Source organism: Pteropus alecto, unplaced genomic scaffold (genome assembly GCF_000325575.1).
Source record: "Pteropus alecto unplaced genomic scaffold, ASM32557v1 scaffold65, whole genome shotgun sequence".
Classification (NCBI taxonomy): Eukaryota; Metazoa; Chordata; class Mammalia; order Chiroptera; family Pteropodidae; genus Pteropus; species Pteropus alecto.
The window spans coordinates 6,818,665-6,831,302 of NW_006439191.1; the positions used below are offsets into that span (position 1 = coordinate 6,818,665).

At 42.6% G+C, this 12,638-nt stretch overlaps 1 protein-coding gene across 1 annotated transcript in view; it reads left to right on the forward strand.

The window, feature by feature from the left end:
* Positions 1–11,470, forward strand: part of RRP15 (ribosomal RNA processing 15 homolog) — a 37,283-nt gene extending 25,813 nt beyond the window's left edge. The window contains exon 5 of the mRNA XM_025049834.1: positions 11,435–11,470. Coding sequence (XP_024905602.1) covers positions 11,435–11,455 — 21 coding nt within the window. The 3' untranslated portion in view covers positions 11,456–11,470. The remainder of the gene's footprint in view (positions 1–11,434) is intronic.
* Positions 11,471–12,638: the final 1,168 nt, after the last annotated feature.

Below are 12,638 nucleotides of genomic sequence, written 5' to 3' on the forward strand. Positions count from 1 at the left end.
TCTGATTTGAGACTTGATTCCTTATTGTTGCCTTAAAGATTACCAAGTTCAGTGAGTTTTAGCATCTAGCTGTTAAATAAAAAAAGAGGAGAAAGTAAGACTATAGTGTCTTTCCACAGTCTCCGTGAAACTGGGCCTGGGATGGCAAGTTTGTAGGGGAATTATTTAATAGAAATAATCTGTTGCCTTTTTGTAAGGCTCCATTCCTTTCTCCATCTTTTCATAATAAAAATAGTTCTCCCCTGCTACCCACTTGCACATACTTGCATCTGTTACGTATTGAAAGATAATCCTCCCCCCAAAACTGTGCTAGAGCAGAGACGTTTATATTTTCAAACCCGCCGAGTGTTAGAAGCATTACAGAACTGACGTTACATTACTTCGTGGCCTGGCGTTTATTATCATAAAGGCGAGTATACATACACCTAAGATGCCAAGTGATTAAACCAGCAAAGCTCAAAATGCATTTTTGTATTCCAGCTTTTGAACTTTAGTGTCTTATTAAATTATAGAACTGCCATTTTTTTATTGTAATATAAATATGAACAAATATTTCTCAATAGTAGTAAGAGTAACTATCCCATTATAACTTAACACAGGTTAATATTTCAACATAACCTAACAGCACCTGAGAACTTTTTCTCCCCATAGTTAACGATGGCGCTTTATTTATTTATTTACTTTTTATATATCTCCTCTGCATCGTACCAAAGCTTTGCGAAAATTCTCAGTAGTACATTTGGGTGATAGGAACAGATAAATAACTTCTCATTTGCTAACAAGTTGTTTTTGAGACATATATTCATTGTATAGTCCTTAGTTTAATCTTGAAAAATTGAACAAGATTTCAAACTGAAAGTAAGGGAAAAAATTTTTGCAGGTTTTCTTTATTCAGAAATGATTTCATTCCAAAATAAAATTGAGTTGCCACTATAAGAAAAAATATCAGTTAGAAAGCTATAATGTGCATATGTGTGTGTGTGTGCATGTGTGTGTGTGTGTGTGTGTGTGTGTGCATATATATAAACATGAAATAAGTTTTATAAAGATGGGATGTTTTATATGTACTAGTATTTCTGCATCTTGGCTGGAAAATATATAAGCATAATACCACCATGTACGAATATGAATCTAAGGATGAGCATATTATTTTAGAAACTACGTGTATATCTTTAGATGAATGGTTTAAATATTTTAGCTGTCCCCTCTACCCTAAATATTTTACCCACAACATCTAAATTCTTCTGACATCAATCAGATAAATAATTCCGCATCCATTCCATCTTTCTTGTGTTGTCTTTGAATTCTCTAAGGAGGGAAGTATGAAAGAACTGCATTTCTATTACCTTCACCCCAATTTATCTAACTATAACAACATTTGGATTTTTGGTAACTAGAGTAATATAATAATAAAAAGTTTTTTTTCTTTATTTAGAAAGAACTGTTGAAAATAGTGACGTAATTAGTAACTAGATGTTACCTTATTCCTTCATCTGGATGTTTAGGTGGCCGACGTGAATGTTCTCAGTATTTAGCATAGTTTCATATTGGTTATTAATTGTTTTTCAGCATTGAAATCTCACAAAGATAATACCTGTTTTCGACTGAAAATGTAGAATCGCCTTAGTAGTTTAGCGTGTTAACTTGTATTTGGAATACTGAATTTATTTTCAAGTTACCTAGAACTTTACATAGATCGAGTATTATTCTACTCACTGAAAAATATACCTTGAAACGCTTTGAGTGGAATAGTTCAAAGGCTCACCTCCAGTACTTGGAACCTCAGATGACTCGGTGGGAGGTTCTGGAAGGTTTATTTAAGGATAAGTCCAAGTTCTTCAAAATATTTTGTGTCTTTTACAATAAGTGGGTGAAAGGGGAATGTTTAAACCTCTTAGGGCTTTTTAATCACCGTTTCGCGCATATGAATATGCTTAATATTCAGCGGCCACCAACTAAACTAATCCTGCCACCTGAGCTGCTGGCCCTGGGGCCGCGTGAGTGCGGAGCTTAATTAAGCCGTTCAGTTACGGTGTGTGGCTGTCCTAGTTACACGCGCAGTCGCCGAGAATCCTAAAGCAGGAGCGTGAGCGGAAGCATGGAAACACTGAGGGCGTGAGTTAAAGGCAGCGTCAGGCCTCGGAGAAGGCCTGCGAAGGGATGGGAGTTCAGAGCACAGACGGTTCTGTAGAAGGGAGAGGAGGAGGCCAGACAAATCCGTTGATACTTTTGTGCCGTTCGAATCACTTTTTCTTCCCTACTTGTCCTATAACGTTCGTTAATTTCTTAAGGAAGTCGGGGCGGGGGAGTGCGTGTGCATGTGCACGTGTGTGTGTGTGTGTGTGTGTGTGTGTGTGTGTGTGTGTGTTTTAGTTCGGGCTGCTAGAACAGTATGGGAGCCTGGGTGGCTAAAACGGCAGACATTTATTCCTTGTAGTTCTAGAAGCTGGGAAGACCCAGCTGCCGGCAGGTTTGCTGTCTGGGGACCGCCGGCTTCCTGCTGTGTCTTCACGGAGGCAGAGAGCTCATCCTTCCCAGGGTCCCTTTCCTGGGCACTAATCCCCCCTCCACCTCCGAATACCATTGCACGGGGGATGAGGCCTTCAACGTATGCATTCGGGGGACACAAGCATTCTGTCCGCAGCGATGTATAACGTAGCAAATTGTACATTTTTAACTTCAATGTGGAATAACTTAAGCTATTGTTTCTTGACTTAAATTTCTTAATAGAATTTGAAAACTAAGAACTATTTATCTAGCATTAATGGAGCACCCATTTCAAGAACTGTGCTAGAATCACTTAAGACATGGTATTGTTTATGGCAAAACGGGATAATTTTACTCCTAGAAAGGCCCAAATGTTAAATCTCCCCTTCCTTTTTAAAATTTAATCCTGCAGTAAGTTCTCACCGTATGATTTCAATCGCTCGGCAATTTGGATCAACAGTGATGACTTGACATGAATCAGTCATCTCTGCCATGACTTAAAAAATATCTGTTAAAAGATAATTGGTTAAATAACTGTGATGACGGACTCCAAGTCGCCCATTACAGGGGCCTGGTACCGGGGCGCTGGTCTAAACGGGGAGGGGGCTGCCTCGTCGGCGCTCCGCTTCCACGCCAGCTTCCTTTCTCTTCGGGAATTCTGCAGTGGACGGAAGCCGCGTTCATCCCACTCTTCCCTTCTGGTCACCCAGCAGCATTGGGGCCAATGCGACTGGTACCTGTCTCCGCTGGGTACGCCAGTGACAGGTAAGGAGTCTGTCGAGCCCTGCAGGTATTTGCACGAAGACTATTTGAGGTGAATTGGCAGTAAGAACGCATTCTGGAAGCAGGAGAGAGGACTGCTCCATGCCTACAGAGAGCGCTCATCCCTGCCCCAAGACAACAGGGTGGCCAGCTGGGCAGACGGATGTCACTGCCTCTTGCAGCAGAGGTGGGCCTGATGAATTTTTTCACTGGCTGAGTCTTTCTGAAACTTGATTAAATACAGTAATCAACAGGATCTGCGAACAGGTTTGGAAGTAGAATGGCGTTTCAGCGAGGTGCCCAGGTATTTGAAATGGTGATTGACATAAGCAGAATACCAAGAGTTGTCGCGAGCTGTGCGACCCCCAGGCTGTGGGCTGGCTCCAGGGAGCCCACTCAGCCGGGACGCTTCCTGGACGCGACCTTGCGCAGGACCCGCGAGGCCTCCAGCAGCCCCAGGCCCCACTCCAGCGCACCCTCACATCCTGCCCCAGCAAACATGGGTTGCGCATTTTGGGCCAAAAACCCTCGAAAACAGCACAATGAGCATTATTAGCACGGCCAGTTTAAAATGATGAGGTGTTAACCGCATTTGTATAAATAACAGTTTCTCTAACCCCTGAATCATTATCCTGCTTTTTTAATGCAGTCGGTTCATAAACATCAAAGCAGGAACAGCGCATTTCCATGGGGCTCTGGGCGGAGACACAGCTGAGAGCTGTGTCCCCTTGCGTGGGTGGCCTTGCAGCTGTGCATTCACCCAGCGGCTACTAGACATAGACAGACCCTTGCCTCTGTGCCGCTGGTCCAGACTCCAGTCGTAGATAAAAACGTGTCCCCTCCCACGGAATGGACGTAAATGACAGACTGACATTAGCTCTCGGACCCAGCCATTACCCTGAAGCACCGAGCTGTCCCCTGTTTCTGCATCATATCTGTCTTTGTTCACTGACGCCGCGCTCTCTTAAGTGTATCATAAACACAGAAGCTCGGACTCCGAAGGGTCGATGGTGATATCATCCTTGCCCACTAATGGGAGGAACCCGAGGGATAACAAGATCGCGTGAGAAACACTGCCGTATTTTGATCCACGTGAGGTCTGAGTGAAATTATATTTACATCGGCCATTTTTGGAAATAGTATTCATTGTTAGATGGCAGAAGGCATAATTTTGGAATCAGAACTGAGTTCAGAGTTCGATTTGGACTCTTACTAGCTACGTGTCTTTGCCCAAGTTCCTTAAACTTTGTGAGGCTGGCAGGGAGGCCAGGCGCGGAGATGTGCTTGATCTCATGGCAAGGATTTGAGTAATGTGTCTATCAACACAATGCCAGGCGTGAGGTCTCAAGAAATGTTCTCTATTCTGCGTCGAGAAGATGAAGTAACTAGTAGATTTGTCATGCACTTCTGATCTGTGTAATTTCTCTTCTAAACCTAGAGTCCCTCCCCACAAAAACTACAAGTCTGGCAGCTGGTAAATATTTAACTGAATCGCAGTAATTCTACTTCTAGAATCTCTCCTCAGGAAAAGATCCTGATTAACCAAAAAAAAAAAAAATGCTGTATGAGCAATATTATAACATAGCTTATAGCAAGAAGTTGTAGACAACCAAAGTTCAGTGATGTGTGGACATTTACGTGAATTATATACTTCCACTTTCCTGCAACCGTTTAAAACAATGGCCTTGAAGACTCATGAAAACGCACATGTCAATATGTTAACTGAAAATGTAAGATTAAAAAAAAGGATAGTATAGGTAAATTTTTCATAATTTATATAATTATATAAATTTCATATTCAATATATGTAATTATAAGAAAATAAATTTTGACAGTCTGCAAAGATAGGTCTCACACTGAGTAAAGAAGGCCTCACATTTAATGAGATACTAAAAAACAAATTTTTTTGCCCACTCTGGCAATGTGGCAAGTGTATTTTAAAAATATTGCCCACTTTGGGTTCCAGAACCCAAACTCTAAATACTATCTTAATAGAACACTCTAGTAAGGAGAGGTACGAAGATGACTGTATCAAGAGTCCAATTTGCTAGAATTCCACTTTTTCTTTTAAATTTTAATGATTATCCTGCTTTGAACATGGAACATAAAAAATCCGACTTCCCTCTCATATGTGGTCTCTGTTTCTGTCTCTTGATTAATAAAAATTTACCTTGTTTTGAAATGAGAACCTCTACTTCCTTGATGTATTTTAAAAATATTGCCATTTTGCTTTCAACCATCTTATTTCGATACGCTCATCAGTCATTCAAGCAAAATTTGGAACAGAGTTCGTAATGGCGAACATTTATACAGTAATTATTACGTGCCAGATACTACTTAAGGGTTTAATAATGCCCTTAACTCACAGACAGTCTTCCTATGACCCAGTGAAGTAGGAGCTGTTATTGTCCCCAAAGTACAGTTGAGGAAACAGGAAATAGGTTAAATAACTTGTCCAGGGTCACAGAGCTAATACAGTCAAGGCCAAGCTTGAGTCAGAGCTGCTGTGCACAGCAGTGATCCCTCGCATTTCGGATGATACTAATGTCCTGTAGGAATGAGAGTCTAGAAATTGAACTTGGCTCTGAGAAAATATATGGGCTTGTTGCATTTTTCAGTCTCATTTATTTACCGCGTGAACCTATGGTCAGGGCAAAACAGACACCATGTATCATCTGTAGGTGGAAATTTTCCTGGCAGTGGCAATTTAGAGTTTAAAGTAGCATTGTCATTTCTGGAGCTTTGGTTGCTACTGTCATTTTGTCTGTTAGAACGTGACTGCTGCTCCTTTTCCACTAAGATACAGCATATCGCCTATATGCTGCTGTTTGTCAAAGGACATTAAATGACTCATACAAATGTAAGTGCTGACATTTTTGCTACTAAGAATTTAGTTAGTCAAATTAGGCTTTAAACTTGAAGGCTAGATTTGAGCTTTGACTGTTATTGGCTAGGAGAAAACAGGTAACTAAAAACTTGTAATTCAAGAAGCCCCACTGTTATCAATCTAGGATCTTTCCTAAAAACGCTTTCCAATCTATGTGAAATTATAGTTTTCATTTTATGTGCAGGAATTTTTGTTATGCAGTGCCTTCTGGAAAAACAACAAAAAATCAATGGAATATAGTCATGAGGTGAAACTGTCAATTACAGTTTTAAGAAAGATTTTTCAGCAAAATGACCTTGTATGATTGTTTAATAAGCTGTAGTGAAAACACCCAGAGAAAATCCAGCCTGTTGGTTTTCTCCAAATAGGAAGCTATAAACATACCACCGCTGTCCACTAGGTGGCATGATTTAGGCTGTCATGGAATTAACTGATAGAATTTTCCACCCCCACAAACCAAGAAGGAGCTGGTTTCTGAACAATTAATAGCATTGTTAATGGCATTGATTAGATTTAATTGTTACAACTGGCCAAATGAGCAGACTGATCTTATAGTCTGTTGTTTAATGACCTTAATTAATATCACATCTCTTAAAAAACAAACTTCCCTCTAATAACTAGGCAGCCAAAATCATTTTTGTGTATTGTTGACATCTCTTTGGGTCACAGCGCAGACCCATCTGGGGATTTATTTCTTTGGTTTATAGTAAATAGCTGGTCATTTCCCAGGAACTGTAAAGATATTACCTTTGTCTTAAATAAGGACACAGCAATACAATTGAAATAACCTAAAAAGAAACTAGATCTTGTAGGGAAGTCAATCACGAAGATTTCCAAGTTAACAAGAAAGACAAGTTCTTCAGTTAGCTGACGTTCCCTTTCTAGGCGTCCCTGGTTTTGTGCGGCCTTTACTGTTTATCAAACAAGAAAGATCAAAAGTCAATATTGGGGACCCATGAGCACCGAAGGACAAACAGAAAGCATTGTCTTTCTGTTCACTAAAGTGGGAAGGAGACAGAATTCATTCCTACATTTTGGATTCTTTACCTGTTGTTCATTTTCCAAAATTTAAAAACAAACCTGGCTGTGCAAACAATACCTGAGAAGCTTCTCAATCCTCGTCGTCAACCTCATCCCCTTTCTCTCTGTGTGGGCGATGGGCTTTCGGGGAGCTGGCGAGAATCAGCCGAGCACCTATAAGGGGCTTTCGTTTGGGACTGGTGCGCGTTGGTGTAAGTTCTAGATCGCACAGGTAAGCATTTTCAGGTCAGAGCTCTGATCGTGAGTATCAGACTCTGCAGCATAGGCAAAGAACAGAAAGGCCTGGAAAGAGGCAAACTGTATGACTAACCAAGAAAAGGTGAAAGTCTGATGCATTTTACAGATTCAGATTTTAAAGTGTTTGGCCTTGTTTAAAGCTGAGTGACAATGAAGGACAGTCCTGGTTCACCCCTGTTGTCCTGATATGTTCATGAATAGTTAGTTACCCCTTCATTCTATGGTCACCCTACTTCTAAGAACTTTCTTTCCTAAGACTTGAAACAAAGATCGGGGACAGTTTGTGGCCAGGTTTAGACATCAGAACTATCTACATAACTTCATTTTTAAAAAATATTAATGCTTACACTTTGCTTTTTAAAATACTAGTTTCCCTTCTAACATGAAAAAGTACCTCCAGGTTTTCTTTTTATGTGCAGTTACTATTACCTGTTGGTTTTTATTTGATTTTCATTTTTTAATTGCAGAATAATCAAGGCAAGGTTGTCTGAAATAGGTCGGTAACTTTGCTAATGGAAATTTCACATTTGGAATTTTGTACAGTCTACGAAGCCCACTGAAATGATGACAAATTCACTTAAAGACTTTTTTAAAGTAAAAATTCCATTTCATGTCATACTTTTTAATTAGGAGAACATAATCATGTTTTTTCGCTATCATTTACCTTTTCTTTCCCTTCCTCAATTTAATTTTCATTTTAACTGTAAGTCTCGCTTCTTGTTTTGTGAAGTGTGTCTGGATTCGTGGCGTGGTCAGCTAAGTGACATAGACGTAGGGATTCTGTAAGGGGCGACGAGGGGACATTTGCGACTGGCTTCTTATGAACATTAGCATTTTATTAGGCGCGTGCCCACATTATGTGACATGCTAGCTGTCCCTGTAATGTTCATTATCAGTCACTAAATACTATTTATTTACCCCAGTCACTAATGCCATTGGAGTGGATGAATTTTTTGCCAGGGGCAAGAAACCACAGGCTGCCACTGACTGATTCCAGTTGGCCCTGGGGTTGACCAAGCCCAGGCCACAGAGAGACTGCCTCCCAGAGAAAGACTTGCTCCTGTCGGAACTCTCCCAGAGCTGAAATGTAGAGACGTAGAGACCAAAGGGCCCCGAAGCCCCCAGCAATAATCCGCAGCTAATCACAACTCGGAGGAGTGAGGTAATGTTCACAGAGTTTCGTTCATGTGTGAGGGTGTATCGGAAGGCCTCAAAAGGCTTGCTTTTCTCCTTATCACCCCTTTCTTAGATTAACCTATAAGATACAGATCGGAGAAGAACTGGATTACTTTTTCTGGAGAAATCGCTGACCTTTCTTTCCATTTCGTCGTTCTGAGAATAGAAACTTGTTTCTCTAGAAATGCATATAGAACGTGAGGCAAAAATTGTTATAAACACTGTTTTCGAGTGAGATATCAAAGATAAAATTATAAGTGAGAACGGAAAAGGCTTTCGGCGTATTTTCACACCAAAGGGGTCTGTTGCATTTATCGAGCGTCACTTTTTAGAGTAAAATGTAATCAGTCACAGGAGGTCCCTATGTATCTTTTTTCCCCACCTCCTGGTTTTTGATGCTTGGAACCATTGTGGAAGCGTCCGAAAATTGTTAAAAGTGAAGGTATTCTTTCATCAGAGTTAGGAAGGGCCTGTTAGATCATACACTCCAGGGTAAAACTCCAGGACAGGACGAGCAATTGTTTTGATACCAAACGTTTGTTTAGCCTCTTGTGGGAATTCCACATCCCTTAGGGCAGTGGACCCTCGAATGAGCAAAAACAGGCCCATGGTCGAAACAGCTGCCCCCTCTACCTCTGATCCGGATACAAGGAATATTCTATTTTAGGATGTTAAATAATAAGAAACCTTAACCTTGAATTTGGACGTAACTGGACTTTGATAGTCATTTAGAGTGCTATTCACCAAAAGTGTATTTTCCTGTCTTTTCTTCTTACAATTACTAGGGGCGAAATACCATCATTTTTTTTTTTTTTTCCAAAAGACCATAATGTTTAAAAGCTTACGATTACTAGGGGCAAAATACCATTTTTTTTTTTTTCAAAAGACCATAATGTTTAAAAGAACTTAATGACCATGTATTTACAGAAGGTAACATTTAATGAGCACACACAAGGTGCCAGGCTGTGTTAGAAGCGCTTTCTATACCTGTGTGACTTAATCCTCACAAAAATCTTATGTTGCTGGCACTGTGTGTTATCCCAATTTTTCAAATGAAGAAACTAACAAGTGTGTGAGTGACTTGGCCAGGATCATACAGCCAGAAAGTGACAGAAATTTGAACCCAAGAACACTTGAGTCTGGAGCCTGCCCTTCTAAACACTGTGCCTCCTCCAGACGATCTCCATGGGTTAAACACCCATGACGTCTCTAGCACATAAGATCTCAATACATTTAGTGAATGTTTACTTCTCGAATATAGAGATGAAAAGACTTCAAGAGTTACTTAATATAAAGAGTATCTTTTCATGGTTACCAAGGAGACAGCTCTTACAGTCTTACCTGTCACATCTTCAAAGGATTGCTCACCTGAGAGGCAGAAAGTGGCTCGCCCACACCAATCACTTCTCTGTCCTACCTTCCTGGGCTTTAGGGAAATTAAAAGCAGCCTCTTAGGAATAGGCCAGGGGCCTAGGGTTGTAGAGTAAGCACTAAGTGTCCAACTAAGTGTTATGGACCGAAGCAGGTCTGTTTATGTTGGGAAGGAGGATGGTTGTCAGCAGAATTATGGCCTAAGTGCTTTTCCTAGAAGTGATTAGATGGACTTTTGTTTGTTGCTCTATCTACACTCTAATCTGAATCCACTAAACCGCAGGTGTGTTTGTGTCTATACCCAGAAGGTAGTCTCCCAGGCTTGAAGAGAGGCTGAACCTGTGTCCTCAGTGCCCTGTGGTGGCTTAGGTAACCAGCCATAGTCCAAAGCGACGTCATCACTTAGTGGAGCTCCTGCTTTATATTGTCATTGTCCCAGCTCTGAGAATATTCACTTCCCCCCTTGGTGTATACCTCGATGACCACACTTCTCAAACTGAACTCAGGGATGACAACTGCATGAGCCTCCCAGCCCCCCGGCCCTCCCTCGAGTGTGTTTTGCTTTGGCTATTGGACTGGGAGTGGGTGGCCTTTCAAGTCACTTCAACTCGAAGCCGGCTCCAAGGAAGCAAACCTGCTGCTGATGATATATACACAATTTTCAGAATTATTCCAAAGTGGGTTGGAATAATTCCTTTATTCCAGAGCTTTCTGAGGTGTATGAATGGGGCAGGGGGGAATTCCATGTTCCAGGGAGTTTGGAATATGCTGGGTTAAAAGGCTGGAATAGTTTTCCGCAAAATTCCCAGCCTTTAACATGATGCTGGGGATCGCGAATCTGTGATGGAGCTCCCGGTGTCCACCCCGCAGGGCCCAGAGTGTCTTACAAGTGGACAGCGGGTGAGAACATGGACGATGGACCCTGACGGCAAAATCTAGCTGTGTTGCTCACTGTATAGTCTTGGACAAGGTTCTTTACCTGTGATGTGTCTCCTCACCTGCAAAATAGAGGTGATGATCATGATAACTCCACCTTTATAGGGTTCTGAAAATTAAACCACGTACGCCTATCTCTCTAAGTGTAATATGTTACCTATTGTTATGACTTTATTCAGCTCTGTTTACTAATAATATAGGCCCCATTTACCTAACTGTAAATTCCAAAAGTTAGAGAAAGTTTCTTGTGAGCTTTCTGTAACAAAAGGAACATCCGAAGGAGGGAATAATATAGAGGCTTTGAGTTGCAGGGGGAAAAGTTAAACAGAGTTTCCAGTTTAAATCATCTGTCTAGTCAGTGTGGCCACAGTGGCGACGAATTGAAAAGTTGATTTTGAGTAACTAAAGGTAAAATAAACGAAAAAGGAGAAAGTGAACAGGGGCAAGAATCATTCTTGTATTTCTCTAATTTGGATTAGTTTGAAAGAGAAAGTGTCAAGTTATGTGTAAAGTGTAACAGTAGACATCAAATTCCAGCTCCCTGGACGTTTGCTGTGAAGTCGGTGGCTCATGGCTAGCTGGGGGAGAAAGCGGAGTGAAAGCCTTATCAAGAAGCGGCTTAGGAACGGCAAATTGAGAAGACGCCCGTTCATTCAAACGGTAAAACAAACAAATATGCTTGGTTCTCTAGGTAAAAACGATAGAGCGCTGTTTAGGGCCGTTCACAGTGATTACAGGGGGACTAGACTGTAAACAAACTCATAGGAAAGCTTTAGGATGGGGGTGCGAGCATGGTGTTGGGGAATAACAAAACGACTCCACCAAAAAGACAGGAGGCAAATCTAGATGGGACCGCATGTCTCACGGCTGGGCTGGTGCAGAGTAAACTGATGCTGTTTGCTTTGCCTGCGCACGTGTGTGTGTGTGTGTGTGTGTACACAATACAGGGGAGAAGACTTCCATTCTGGAGCACGTGATTCAATTTGGGAGGCTGTGAGTGAGCCCCACGAAGTCCAAACGGGAGGCTGGATAGCTTGTCCTTCAACAGACGGGGCCAAAATGACTATATAAAGTAAATACCGTAAATCACTGTTGTCAGGGCGCACACCCCACCTCCCGCTCGCTGCCCACAGCCATCCTCGTTGCCACACCCCCTCGGCGGTTTGGGGCGAGCTCCTGCCGTCGTCTAAGTAAACGACAGGACTTCTGACTGTAACCTAGCACGTCACTTTGTTGAAGGCAAACACGTGGTCCGGAGGGGACGTATAAATCTCCCTCCCAGGCAAGATCGTGATGTTATCTGCTGGCAGCAGACGGTGCGCTCCGAGGGGAGCTCCAGAAGCTCGAGAGGGAGAGGGAGAGGGAGAGAGGGGGATAGAGGGAGAGGGGAAGAGAGAGAGAGGCAGAGAGGCAGAGGCAGAGAGAGAGAGAGAGTGGGCGACAGCGCAAGTGACGGGCCGGGCCGGGGATGGAGACCCTGGCGTAACGGGCCGGGCACCGTCCGGGGTGGAAGCGGGGGGCCGCGGAGAGGGGCAAGGGGAGGCTCGATTTCGGGGAGCCAAGTGCCCTCAGCGAGAAGGTCCAGGCGGGGGAGAAAGCAGGAGAGGTGGGGAAGGGTGGGCGTCCAAGGCAAGCCCCTCGTCCCCCCGCAGGAATCACAGTCCCCGCCAGCGGTCTCCGGGGGGCGGGGGCGAGAGCCACGGCGGCGGCCGCCGGTCGCCTGCTGCCGGGTTGGCGTCTG